Source organism: Microtus oregoni, unplaced genomic scaffold (genome assembly GCF_018167655.1).
Source record: "Microtus oregoni isolate MIOR12 unplaced genomic scaffold, Mior012 000004F_ref0000308, whole genome shotgun sequence".
NCBI lineage: Eukaryota > Metazoa > Chordata > Mammalia > Rodentia > Cricetidae > Microtus > Microtus oregoni.
This window is the reverse complement of record NW_024543063.1, coordinates 48,663,405-48,676,926: the sequence shown is the minus strand read 5'-3', so window position 1 is coordinate 48,676,926 and position 13,522 is coordinate 48,663,405. Positions and strand designations below refer to the sequence as shown.

The window sequence follows — 13,522 nt, the reverse complement described above, 5'->3', positions numbered from 1 at the left end:
CAGAGAATTCCATTCTGGGTACCAGAAGTCATGATTACCATCCTATCTGACCATCTTTTGGCCTGATAGGCTCTCTATTCCTATCTTATAGATTAATTAGTAAATAAAATATAAATGCAGACTCAAAGAGGTGAAGCAATTTGTTCCAGGTCACAAAGTTGTATGGGCAACATATGTGTGGTTTGTCTGTGTCTACAATCCAAGTCCATTACTTTATAATATATCTATATCTATATCTATCTATCTAATCTATCTATCTATCTATCTATCTATACATACACTCATACTTGATGTGGGATTATATGTGGTGTGTGTGTGTGTGTATTGTGCGTTGCTATGGATCAAATCCAAGAAATTCTTTTTAGTACTAAAAGTAAAGACTCAAACCTGGCTCACAGTTCCCATGTATAACAAGGAGTGAGATGGAGGCATGGTTCTGCCTCTCGGTGCAGCACTGGGCATCTGTTGCTTCAATGTATGTCCACGGAGATCCCTGTAAGATGGGCAAGGCCAGGGCAACCCCGTCACTCTCCTCTAGAGCAAAAACACTGTACTTTAGAAAAGGGAAGTGAGACCTGGCCAAGGTTGTGCGATAAGCGAGGCATGGCTTTGCAAGCTGCTCACCCTCTCTTTATTCAGCCCTTTCTTGTATTCCCACATCCTTTATCCCCCTGCATCATTGTGAAAACCAGGAGCCACTGAAGTCTTTGAGACATTGAGATTGATAGTAAACTCTCAATCAGAGAAATCAGTTTGGCTTTAAAGAGAGCATGTAACTGGAACTGGAGGTCTCTGAGTGGGGGGCACAGTCTCCCCCAGGTTGACCTGAATGGGCTGCAGGAGCCACCGGGCCTTCCCTTGAGAGGGCAGATGTCATTGGATCTTCATACCTGTCTAAATCCCCAGCACTAGGGAAAATTACTGAGGAATAGCTTGCAGGAGAGCAAGAATTTGGGGCTTTCATTTGGTGTAATACACTGTGTGTGCTCTAATCCTTCTAAAGGACTAGTTAGTAATGGGCACTTCCCACCTGTGTCTTGTACCCTCCTCACCCTTCCCATCTTCAGTCTCCTCCCTCAAATCTACACAACAGTCTTCCTCACTTTCCTTGACTCTTTGCATATGTCTAGCCAAATGAGAAACAAATGTGAAATCCACTCCCTGTGATTTTAAAAGGCTTAAATGAGGAGCCCAACAGCCTGGATTGTCACTCTGCCATTCGCTGTGTACGATTGACCCATCACTCTACCTCTCTGAGCCTTGCTAGCGTCATCTGTAAAATGGAGCAAAAGTCTCCCCTGGGTTACTATCCAGGTGCTACTGGATGCATATGGATGTGAATTCCAGTTTTATTCATTTTTTAACATTTATTTTTATGTGTATGGGTGTTTTGCCTGCATGTATGTGTGTGTACCACTTGCATGTCTGATGCCTGAGGAAGGGAGAAGAGGGCATCAGATATACTTGGAACTGGAGTTGCAGAGTGTTGTGATCTGCTGTGTGAGTGCAAGGAATCGAATTCGGGTTCTTTGCAAGAGTTACAAGTGCTCTTAACCACTGAGCAATCCAGCCACCCAGTGTTATTCTTTAAGTATCATAAATACATATGGAAAAGACTTCCATTGCTGTGAAGTGGAGGGGTCAGTGGAGTCTGTACCACCCAAAGATTCTGAAGATTGTAAATCTTTCAGGGGCAGGGTGTCTGGTTTGCTTTAGGAGATAAGACTGGAGGCTACTGTCTTGCCAATCTGTAGGTGGTGTTTTTGGCTTGGAGATCTAGGGTTTCAATAATGTTGAAATTGCCAGGTGTGGTGGTGCATGCCTTTAATTCCAGCACTCAGGAGGCAGAGGCAGACAGATCTCTGAGTTCAAGCCTACCCTGATCTACAGAGCCAGTTCTATAGGACAGCCAGGGCTACACAGAGAAACCCTGTCTCAAACAAACAGATATTAATGGACTGTCCATGGTTGCTGTTCTTGGAGACCACCCCCTACATCTGAAACATGAGTCTTTGGCCCCTACCCTGAGGTCAGATCTGTATTGAGAACCTCTTTCTGCTCTTGGGTTAAAGCAGGGCAACTTTACAGGACTAGCAAATCACTGAAGTCGGTCCAGCTGACTAGCTATCCATTCATGAAGCATCTTTATCTGGAGAACTGGAAGAAGAGATTGAGGCAGTGTCAGACACGTAGGGAAGCCAGGTAGATGAGGAGATAATAGGTGGTATACTTCCCAGGGTCAGCCAAGAGCAGAAGCTGGAACAGTATTCCCTGGTTGACGTCTGACCAGCAGAGAGATTCTACAAATGGTTCCTCGTGGGCCTAGGGCCCTGGGTAAAACTATGTGTCTGTCCTTCCATCCACCCATCTGTTTATCTTCCCCAAACTGCCTGCTGAGGCCGAGCCAGAAACAAGCCCCATCTTTGGCACAAGGCCACATGCTAAGATGAATCAGATGGTACCTACTGGAGCCAGTGGGAGGAAGAGAGAAGACATGCCAGGAGGAGGCTACAGCAAGGACCAGGACTGGTGGATGGGAAAATGTTGGGCTGAGGCAGGTTTTCACTGTGACAACAAAGGGGACAGCCTAAATGCTCAGCAGGTGCATTGATGGTTATGGAGAGGCAAAGAGAGGAAGCACAAACAGCGGGCTTTAGAAAGGCAAGCAGAATGTTCCTGAAGCAGGGAGGCTACAGAGAGTCAGAGGGACACTGGGAGGCAAGACTTCGTACTTGACTCCACCATAATGTCTTCAGTGGGTCTAGCTTCCTCCCAGCCCACTGGTTGATGCCCCTCTTTCCTACTTGTATTTCGGGGCTCCAATTGCACTTGGGTCAAGGGTTTGAAGATTGACAATCCTATGCCTAGCCCTCACATCTACACCCAGGTGCCCAGCTCTTCATATCCAGAGGATCCCCTTGTCCTCAGAGCATCTGAAATGAGACAAACTGGGAATAAATCCCCGGCCCTTTAGCTAGATGACCTTGGGTGAGTCATCTCATCTTTCCAACCTCAGTCTTCTACACTGTTCCATAGCATCAGTGTACGCACCGTGGCTTGCAGAGGTGTCTGTATCACAGGGAGGACCTAAAGCTCGACCCAGCCCCCAACATAGCATCTGGAAAACAGGTTAAGCTTCGGTTCTGGACACTTGCGGGCCAGTGCAACATTTTTTTTCTACCCCAGGGTACTTGGGAAACCAAAACCCAGGTCCTCAATGATGGCACTGACTGCCCAGAGACAAGCCTGGGGTGGAGGATGCGAAGTGAACTCCTGTAGTCCTCAGTATAGATAGTATCTCCTTTCCCAGAGTTCCTGCACGGGCAGGCAGAAAAGAAAGAGGATGGTCGGGACTCAGCTGATAAGAAGGAGGAATAGGCTTATCTCTTCTTGACCTCCTACCTCGACTTGGGACTTCACCGACCTGCGTGCGGGTGGGGGCAGGACAGGACCAGCCTCTCTTGCACTGTTGGGGGGTGGGAGGCGGGTCCCTGAGGAACCGCTCCTCCCGCCTGCCGCCACTTTAAGAGGCTGCTCCACCGCAGCAAGCGGGGCCGGAGCCGCAGACGGAGCAAGCGGACGGAGCGGATCCGGCAGGTGCACCGCCGCGGGGACAGCAGCGGCATGACCGGCCACCACTGTTGGGGCTACGGCCAGGACGACGGTAGGCGCAGACCCCTGGTTCTCTCCCAGCTGGGTTCGCTGCGACCCGCGCTTCCGACCAGGTTTTCGGAACCCTCAAGCCCCGCGCTCCAGAACCCACCCGGACCTCTCTCTCTCTCGTGCAGTCCTCCAAATCCGATCCTTGCCTTGCTTCCTCTGATCCGGGAGCAAAGTCCGCGTTGCGCCCCGGGCCCGCCGACGAACCACTTGGTAGCTGAGCGCGTCTTGTTGCCGCCTCCGCGCGGCGCGGGACTGCAGCGCTGGCTCCCACCCGGCCCCGCACTCTCTCCCCCGGCGTGCGCAGCGCTTGCAGGTGGCTCAGGGCGACGGCGGTGGGAGGGGGGTTGCCACGTCGCAGCGCCATGAGCGGGTGTCATTGCGGGGAGCGCGCACAGCGGGTATGCGGGAACCTCTCGGGAACTGGGCTCGGTGTCCCCGCGAGAGAGTTTCCGCTGGAGTGTCCGAGCAGCGGTGCAGGCTGGTATGTGAGGAAAGCGGGAGGGCACCTGGGGACACACAGGAATGTCTGGGTGTCTATACCCGGTAGAGTTTTTAAGCGCATCCTACGTGAGTGGGGCCATGGATGCCAGGTCTGGCTAGGACCGCTCCTCCATTCTGCCTCAGTTTCTTTGGTATGCAGAGGGAGGATAGAGGAAGCCAGTGAGCCAGACAGCTTGAGTGTGGGTATGGGGCAGGTCAGTTCCCTTTGGGCGAGTTTCTTGCCAAGAAGAGATAGGGTGTGGGCCAAGCAAAGGCTTCTCCATTTCCCAGAGAAGAAGGTTGTTCACCCAAGATCGTGACTGTCAGGAGGGGGAACCCAGGCAGGGCAAGTGGAGAGGGGAGCAAGTGCTGGAGGGGTACTACTATTCCTCTGGCCCCACTTTTTCTAGGAATAGTCACTTTGTGTGAGAGAGAGCGAACATACTGGACTATTCTGTAGGTTAGGAAGCTGACCAGAGGGAATCCCATAGATGCTGCGGTTTCTGTCCTGTCAGGGATTCCCCCCACCGAAACAAAGAATCGTGTTTTGGCAGGGGAACCTCAGATTTGGACATACTAAACTGGACAGAGACATTCAGGGTTAAAGTAAGTGACAGAGGCAGGCAGAGATGGAGAGAGAGGCATGTATTGGATCTGCTTTTAAGTGCCCTCCCCCACCCCCACCGCCCCCGTAGTCCCAGTGCCCTGTCCCTAACCTTCCTGCTAGCGCTGTCCTCTAGCCCTGTGCCTTGAACATCATGAACAGCTTGTTGTCTTCGGGTACCTACCCCTCACCCAGTCAGATCTGGGCGATCCACCTTCGGGCAGGGAAGGACAGAGGACAGAGGTGCCCAAATGCGGCAGCGCTCACAGGACTTCAAAAATAACCCAGTGAGGCTGGGCCACCGTTCTGAGTCATCCATTGGGGACACAGCTCTGTCGGCACCTGCTGCTGTTTTCTCGGGAAAACTTAAGAAGCCAAAAAGGGGGAGAAGCACCAGCCGGCAGTAGCTCTAAAAATAGACTGCATCTCAGGATGTTCCCCGGGGAGAAGTTGAGCCTCCCCACTGCAGATGGAGCCTCTGGGAGGCAGGTGGTGGGTGCCTGTGGGTGTGCGTGCAGGTGTGTGTGTGTGTGTGTGTGTATGTGCATGCACTCTTGGGTGTGTGTGTGCATGGGTATGTGTTCTGCTGTGGTCCTTTCATTGGGATTCCAATAGGAGGTGTTTATGTATGAGGGTGCATATGTGTGTGTCAGATGTAATCAGCAAGGCTGGCGGGCAGGGAAAGCTTGGACCTTCTTGATCTGGTGAGCTCAGGTCACCGCATATTTTATGCCTACAAGTATGTACACAGGAGGATCTGTATGAACTTGTCAGCACATACATGGGGAAGACATGGAGAGGCAGTCCATACACATACTATGTGTTTATACCACTGCATGTGTGCATGTATGAGCATGCATGACTGGTCCTCAGTTTCTCATCTATGGCATGGACATCATGCTGGTTTCTACCTCATAAAGTTGTGACTGTGGGGAGAAAACATGTCACCTACTGAAAGTCAGGTTGATCTGAGTTTTTTATTCCAAATGCCCAAATTTGCACTAAGTCCCTCAGGGTACAAGGAAGAGGCTAACTTCTTGATGGGGTCAGGTATAGTAGAGTGGCTTCAGATGCCCAGGGGTCTCTCTGAGTGTTTTCTGGGGGCTGGGTGAATTTTCTATCTGGAATCACCTCTGAGTCTACGGCTATGTAACGTTCCCTGCCCTACAGTGCTTCTCTGGGCTCCTAGCAGTGCTAGGGAAAGGAATGGGAGGGTTTGGTGGGCTGTTTCCCTGACAAGGTAATGAAATCAAGAAGTGGCAGAGGTGGGATTAGAATTCGGGGTTTGTGCCCCCCACCCCTGAGCATCCTTCAGCTCACAGCTTGGCCGATCTGAGTCCTTGACCCTTCCCTTTGTACCCATAGGCCCTTCAAACTGGCACAAGCTGTATCCCATTGCCCAGGGAGATCGCCAGTCACCTATCAATATCGTGTCCAGCCAGGCAGTATATTCACCCAGCCTGCAGCCACTGGAGCTTTTCTATGAGACCTGCATGTCCCTCAGCATCACCAACAATGGCCACTCTGTCCAGGTGGACTTCAATGACAGTGATGACAGAACTGGTAAGTGGCCTCAACCAAAATATGGCACAAATCCCTTTCGTGTCCTCACCATGGGTGGGGCAATTTTAGGAGGGGCAGCATGCTGTGATAGGGAAGTGAAACTCTACTTCTCACAAACTGCAGTGAAGCCCAGAGCTCAGTCTCAGTCTCTCATTGCATAAAATGGAGCGATAGTATTCTCTAGGGCCATAGAGGGGGCAGTCGAAAAATCTGATGGGACAGTTGTAGTGCTGCATAAGACAGATGCTCACGAAATGCTAACTCCCTTTCTTCCCTTCCTCTCAGAGCTTCAAATCATGTTTGTTTTCATTCCTAGCCTCTCACTGACCTGCTTGTGGCCTAGAGCCATGCCATCTTCCCCGAGATCAGACCAGGAGGCACAAAGGAAGAGGAGGAGATTGAGATGCTCTTTGTGCCAGGTTACATTGCTAGAACTCAGGCAACCTCACACGGGCAGTAGTGGCACACACCTTTAATCCCAGCCCTTGGGAGAGAGAGGCAGGCAGATCTCTGAGTTTGAGGTCAGCTTGGTCTACTACAGAACGGGTTTTAGGACAACCAGGGCTACACAGGAAAACCCCATCTCAAATAAACAAACAAAAGAAAGAAAGGATGGATGGATGAATTCAGGCAAATTCTTATTATTTAGCCTTCCCAAGAACCCATTGCCATAGCCGAGGCTCAGTGGTTGAGCATTTACCCAGCATGCACAAGGCCCTGGGGATACAGCTCAGTTGGTACAATGCTTATTTAGAATGCACAAGACCCTGGGTTTAAGCCCCTGCATCTCATAAAACCCAGGTTTAGTGGTACACAACTGTAATCCCACAACTCTGGAACTGGAGGCAGGAGGATAAAAGTTCAAGGTTATCCTTGGCTCCATAGTGAGTTCAAGACCAACTAAGGCTAGTGACCCAGACTAAAACACCCTCCCCTCATCAGCTGGGTTATCAAATGCTCAGTAAGCCTCTGTCCTTGCTGCAGAGGGGAGAAAGCCTAGGAGACCCCCAGGAGCAGAAGGCAAAGCAGCATTTATACTGATCCTAGACAAAGCCTTCACACAGAGCCCAGACACAGGACAAGGGGTCTAGATGACAGTTTGTGAAGGAGCAGTTTGTAGGCCAGAACATGCCTGCTCCAACTTAATAGGTCGCTTCAATTCTCACCATCATGGACCAGAGTGAAGCCTGCAGGAAACTGTGGCCGTGCCTTCCCAGGCCTCTTTGCTTTAGGACCAGAGTCCAGATTTCCAAGATAATTTCCCTGGCAGAAGCCTTAGGAATACGCTCTTTTGAAGAAATCTTGTTCTCATCACAGGGTCTGTAAGGGAGAGAGTGGGGTAAGAAGAGGACCTGTGAGGGTTTCTTTATGTAAGGAAATATCATTCTTGTTTTTCACTCCTCCCTACCTCCTTCTCAATGAAAGCACTCAAGAGAACTTATCTGTCAAACAGAAAATCAAGAGAAAAGAAAAGCCCCACTTTTCCTAAAGAGAATGACATTAGTTGCTTAGCTCTGAGTTCCTTGGGAAGTAGTGAAAGGAGAAGAGGCTCAGCCATAGTCCTTCCTGCAGATGGAAGCCAAGCAGAGCCTTAGAAAAGACAGACGGTATGTTACCTTGTTTTGGATTCTAAGCAAAGTCTTTTATCCAGAGCCTTGGGAAGGCAACATGGGACCCTAGATGACCATGAATGACATGGAGAAGCAGTATTCATGGTTTTCCCTTTGAACAGCCTTCAGTTGTTCAACTCAAACATGCCTCTTTGCCTTAGGACCAGAATCCAGGTCTCAAAGGTAAATCCCTAGGTAGAGGCCTTAGGCAAGTCTTTAGTGAGGTTGTGTATAACTGGTCTGAAGGCTTACATGAGAGGCCTGACTGGGGCTCTACTTCCCTGCCAGGCCAGAGGAGCCAGAGAGTCAGTGGAAAGAGGAAGACAGATGGGACTCTGCCACCACCCGTTGTAGGTTACTCCCGAGGTCAAATGGGCTAATATCCACAGAGCATCAAAATACACAGAGAGTTTACAGTGAACCAGAGAAAGCAAGAAGGGAGACACCCCCTGGCACCATCCTGTAGGGTTCTAGGAGAGAAACACTACAGATGGACCCAGAAGCCTCTCAGACACAGAGCAGCCTAGGATTCTGTGCAGAGCCACCACCAAGCCCTGACTCTTTCTGTCAACCTGTTGTACTATGGCCCTAGATAGCCTGTTTCTAACATAAGGGAGGGCAGCAGAGACAGGCCTCTGGATTTTGGCCTGATCACCCATCATAAAGGGGCCTGGTAGAACTCCGAGCTTAGATGTCACCTGATCTAGGAGCTCACATTCAGGCCTAGCTGGGGCCTCTCCACCAACAGATCCCTTTCAGCTGGAAATTCTATCAGTCTCAAGAGGCCTGATGCGTAGCCCTAGATCATCAGCTATCAGGGTGAGAAAGACACAAACTCAGCATGGCTGGGGCCCTCCAAACAGGCCATTTGTACAGGGGCTGGTCCTGGGAGGCCCTGAGACTAGCTGGGAGGGTAGGGACTCCCAGGAGCTGGCCTCCTGTTCCAAGGCAATACCATGTTCTGACGAGGGTCCAGGTTGTAGGGAAGTGATGCAGCCTGGTTGGTGGCTAGGAGTTTGGGACACAGAAGCTGTGGACTCGCACTATAGCTCAGCGCCTCGTTTTGTCCTATTGTCCTCCTTTATAAAATAGGTCCACACAAGCATGATGTCACACTCCTTTAATCCCCGTACTTGGAGGCAGAGGCAAGTTGATCTCTGAAAGTTCAAGGCCAGCCCAATCTACATAGGGAGGCCTTGTCTCCAAAATAAATAATAAAAATAAGACAAAATTGGCCCCCAAATAAATCCTGTCCCTCCTGAGCTACTAAAATAACAGACAAAAATAATTGTTTCAACTCAGCCTTGGGTCTGGACCCCAGACATAGGAGGCCCATTGTTAGTGGGAACAAAGAGTCTGAGAGGCGGGAGCCCAGTCTACAGAAAACCTGGCAGGAGTTGGGAGGAGGAACCAGTGCAAAGCCCTCTACCCAGAAGGCTATCACACCTTCTGCCTTGACCCAGACTGGGGGTCAGACTGTAGGGACTGGTAGGACAGACCCACATCCTATCCATCAGGTTTTCCATATGGAAACTATAGCCCCTAACCAGGTTTAGTAGTATAAGCCTGTAGTCTTAGATACTCTGGAGGCAGAGTCAGGGGGATAATAAGTTAGAACTGAGCCTAGAAACTTAACAAGTCCCTACCTCAAAATGAAAAAAAAAGTCCAAAAAGGGTGAGAGATAGCTCAGTGGTAGAGTGCTTGCCTAGCATATTTGAGGCTCTGGGTTCAATCCCCAACATAGTCAAAATTGATAAAGTATGGAGCCCTTGGTTGGAGATGTAGTTCATCAATAAAGTGTTTGTCAACATGCATAAAGCCCTGCATTTGATCCCCAACTCCCCTCTTCTCTCATACACACACACACACACACACACACACACACTGCCAGCCCAGCCACCTAGTTAAGTGATTTCCCATATTGACTACCACATCCTTCTTCTACACACAGTGGTGACCGGGGGACCCTTGGAAGGGCCCTATCGTCTCAAGCAGCTCCACTTCCACTGGGGCAAGAAGCATGATGTGGGCTCAGAGCACACGGTGGATGGCAAGTCCTTCCCCAGCGAGGTGAGGTCTTTTTTGCTGCATCTCTCTGCTGCCTGGGGAAGGAAGGTGTATGGGACTGGGTGGGGCTCAAGGATGCCTGGGGAAAGGGCTCTGGAGAACCTGTGGAAATGCACCCAGGGCCTTTGGGAGAGACCCTCTCCCCATCTGCATGCTGTCCACACTCCTGAACACATCCTGGAGTTTTAGGAAGGACCTAGAGACCTAGAGTGGAATGGATGCTCCCTATTTGTTGTTCTCTAGGGGCTCCCTAGGATCCCAAGATCCCTGCCTCTTCCAGAGGGAGCATGGGGAGACAGATTTCATGCCCCTCGCTGCTTCTGGAGGCACTCAGCCCTGGCCTTGCTTAGCTTCTTTTTGCCTCTCCAGCTACATCTGGTCCACTGGAATGCCAAGAAGTACAGTACTTTTGGAGAGGCGGCTGCAGCCCCTGATGGCCTGGCTGTGGTCGGTGTCTTCCTGGAGGTGGGTGGTGGACCCTTGGGGCGAAGAAGAGTGTGGGAGGTGCATGTGCACCTTAGTTTTAGAATGAAGGGATTGGGGGCTCACACCATCTTCTCCCTGACAGACAGGAGATGAGCACCCCAGCATGAACCGCCTGACAGATGCACTCTACATGGTTCGGTTTAAGGTGAGACCAGGGGTTCCTTTCTAGAGAGGCCAGCTGGGGGAGATCATGGGGGAGACTGGCTCATGGAGTGGCCCACTTCACTTTTGCATTCTGGCAGCACCTCTGGCTGGGACCCAAGATGAGGGTCTTCTTCATCACCCACGGGTGCTTAACATACAACTTGGTAGGGTATGTATAAAGTGCTGATTGTACGGATAGTGGTCTGCCACCTGGCCCCAGCGACGGCATCCAAACGATGACTAGAGAGCCCCCAAAGCCACAGCTTTTACATATAAGCAAACGAAAGGGCCTGGCCCTGGCTGGGAGGTGGCACTTGGGGTCACGGATATTTGCTCATAATTTGCATCATCATATCAAGGAGAGGCCCAAATCCTGCAGACAGCAATAAGCAAGGAAGTGGCTGGGCTGATCTTGGTAGGAGCTGTGTTCTAATTCCTGGGTTCCCATCCTGCCCAGGATACCAAGGCCCAGTTCAACTACTTCAACCCCAAGTGCCTCCTGCCCACCAGCCGGCACTACTGGACCTATCCCGGCTCCCTGACCACACCCCCGCTCAGTGAGAGTGTTACTTGGATTGTGCTCCGGGAGCCCATCAGAATCTCTGAGAGGCAGGTGAGTCCTCCCAGAGTTCCAGGAGTAGGAGCATTCAGATCTCAGCCATGGTAGGGTAACTCCCAACCAGCAAGATGTGGTCTTGGCCCTCCCATGGGACTCTTATCTTTGACCACCAAACCAAAGGTTTTTTTGACTGATGTAAGTTTGGTTGCTAGTGCTAAGGACCCAACCATGGCAAGAAGGGAAGAAACCTGGTCCTGGCATCACTCTTAGTGTGTTGTAGTCAGAAGAGTTCCAATTGCCCAAACGCCTCCACTAGACATGATTGGAGCTAGCCTTCTAGTTCCTTGTTCAGAGACCCAGTAGGAAACAGATAACTAAGGGTAGAGAGAGTGAAGCCAAGCAGAAGAAGGGCAGAGTTCCGTGAGCAGCAGCTGGGGTTATAGAGGAAAACAGCACCCATCCCAGCCATGACCATCCTTTTTGTCTTAAGATGGAGAAATTTCGGAGCTTGCTTTTCACCTCGGAGGACGATGACAGGATCCACATGGTAAACAACTTCCGGCCACCACAGCCGCTGAAGGGCCGAGTGGTCAGAGCATCCTTCCAGGCCTGAGCTTCCCACCTGCCCAGCCAGCCACTGGGGCACCATCTTCCCAAGGGCTTCCATGTCAGCGGACACCGAACCATCTGAGGCTCGCTCCCTGAGGGTGCTGTGGGCCCTCCTTCAGCTGGCTTGTTCCTTAGCCACATCGGAGGGTTCTTGATGGGACTCTGGAGTTGGAAGTACCCTTCTGCTGCCCTGAGGGGCTGGAAGAACAGGAACTGAGAAGGGTCCAAGTCTGGGCTGTCTCTGTTCCCCAAGACCCAAAGGAGGCCCCTAGGAATGTCCTCTTGTCTTTCCAGCTGGCTGTGTCAGCAGCCCAAACTGGAGCTCACACTGTGATGGGCAAGACACAGCTCCCTGGGGTAGGCAGCTGTCTCTACCATAAAGACTCAAGCAATAACTGGAGGTGGGCAGAGCTGCCCACTCTGCATTACCTCTTTTGCAGGCCTCTGCCATACATGCACCTCACTGCCAGGCCATTAAAATAGCACCCAGATGCTGGAGGTGATGTGGCCTCCTCCAGCCACACGCTGCCACGGGCAGGCCCTGGCTCTAGCTTATACACTGTCTCTCTTTGTTCCTCCTACCCAGCCACCAAAGCCACCTACATAACAATCCATTCATGTACTAGCAAATAAAGTCATTTATTCACGGAACAAACTCCACCTGAGTGCCTCTGCTCTCTCCAGTACTGTTCTAGGCTGTGGGGAGCCGGCGGTAGTGAGTCAAGGAGGGACCGGCACTGGGCAGTAGCTGATGGAAGCAGAAGGAAGGAGAGACTCCCTCTTGGAAGAAGAAATGTAATTCTAGCCAGTATTCCAAGGCAGAAAAGAAGAGCAGCATGTGTGAGGTAGAGGAGAGGGCGGGTGTGGTGTTCCCAGGTGAGAGCCCAATGTGGCTGTAGTGTTGACCATAGGGCAAGGGTTTGGGAGGGGGGGCGGACTACTGAGGAGCCATGGGCAGGGCCAGGTGTGCAAATGGGGCAGATTCCCACGGAGTGAGGAGGAAGTGGTGGCCAGTAGCATGGAGACAGTGAACAGCAGAGGACAGGCAAGAAAGAAGAGATCAGAGAATGCCCCCAGAGAATGTGCCCAGGGGGTGGGACAGAATCCTAAGAGGAACTGATTGCGTTAGCTGTCCATACTCACCAGCCCTGGAAGGATCATTTGAGGTGGCATAAAATCTAGGTCTAAACTTTGTATTTTCTGAAACCTAAAAATGAGTGTCCCCTTAAATTTACATCAGAAGTACTTCCTTCTCTTGCAGGGAATGCCTGTGGCTGCTCACATTGGGGTTCAGAGTCTCAGTGAGCATTGCGACCCCAGGGAGGCAGCTGTGCAGTCAGTGAAAGGACCGAGGAGTAAAGGGCTGAGGACACAGGATAGGGACCATTGCAGCAAAAGCAAGGGAGGGACGGCTGAGGGGCACCTTGGGGAGGAAGATCCTGGCTGAGAGCAGGGCCGGCAGAGGCTGAGGGCAGGTCACCCTAGCTCTTGTCATTTTCATTAGACTAAAAAGACACTTTTGGTCACAGGGTACCTCTGGGCCTTGGGCCTCTGACTTTGAATTCTGGAAGGTTAGAAGGGGAACTTGCCAGGCTTGGTGGTATAGGCGTGGAGTCCCAGCAACTCCGGAGGCTGAAGCAGAAGAGTGAGTTCAAGATCTGCCTGGACTGCAAACTCAAAGGCAGCCTGGCAACCCAGTGAGACTGTCTCAAGATAGAAAGCCAAAGGAGGAGAGA

General features: G+C 51.3%; 1 protein-coding gene across 2 annotated transcripts; it reads left to right on the top strand.

Annotated features, from left to right (window-relative positions):
* Nucleotides 1-3,480: 3,480 nt before the first annotated feature.
* On the top strand, nucleotides 3,481-12,429 carry Ca7 (carbonic anhydrase 7). 2 transcript variants are annotated; one of them, XM_041650243.1, is made up of 7 exons: nucleotides 3,481-3,664; nucleotides 6,113-6,310; nucleotides 9,873-9,991; nucleotides 10,358-10,453; nucleotides 10,557-10,619; nucleotides 11,076-11,231; nucleotides 11,668-12,429. In XM_041650243.1, exons 1-7 carry the CDS (start codon nucleotides 3,625-3,627, stop codon nucleotides 11,788-11,790), a joined length of 795 nt encoding a protein of 264 aa, XP_041506177.1. In that variant the 5' UTR covers nucleotides 3,481-3,624; the 3' UTR covers nucleotides 11,791-12,429. The 2 variants fall into 2 exon arrangements, with proteins under 2 accessions (XP_041506177.1, XP_041506178.1); XM_041650244.1 differs by lacking the exon at nucleotides 3,481-3,664 and adding an exon at nucleotides 4,017-4,144.
* The last annotated feature ends 1,093 nt before the right edge of the window (nucleotides 12,430-13,522 follow it).

What these genes read in the sequence shown, in the direction of transcription:
- Ca7 (XM_041650243.1), top strand. Translation starts at nt 3,625, where the DNA reads ATGACCGGCCACCACTGTTGGGGCTACGGCCAGGACGACG. An exon ending in GGGCTACGGCCAGGACGACG is followed by an intron (nt 3,665 to 6,112) that starts GTAGGCGCAGAC and finishes TTGTACCCATAG; the next exon opens with GCCCTTCAAACTGGCACAAG. An exon ending in GCAAGTCCTTCCCCAGCGAG is followed by an intron (nt 9,992 to 10,357) that starts GTGAGGTCTTTT and finishes TTGCCTCTCCAG; the next exon opens with CTACATCTGGTCCACTGGAA.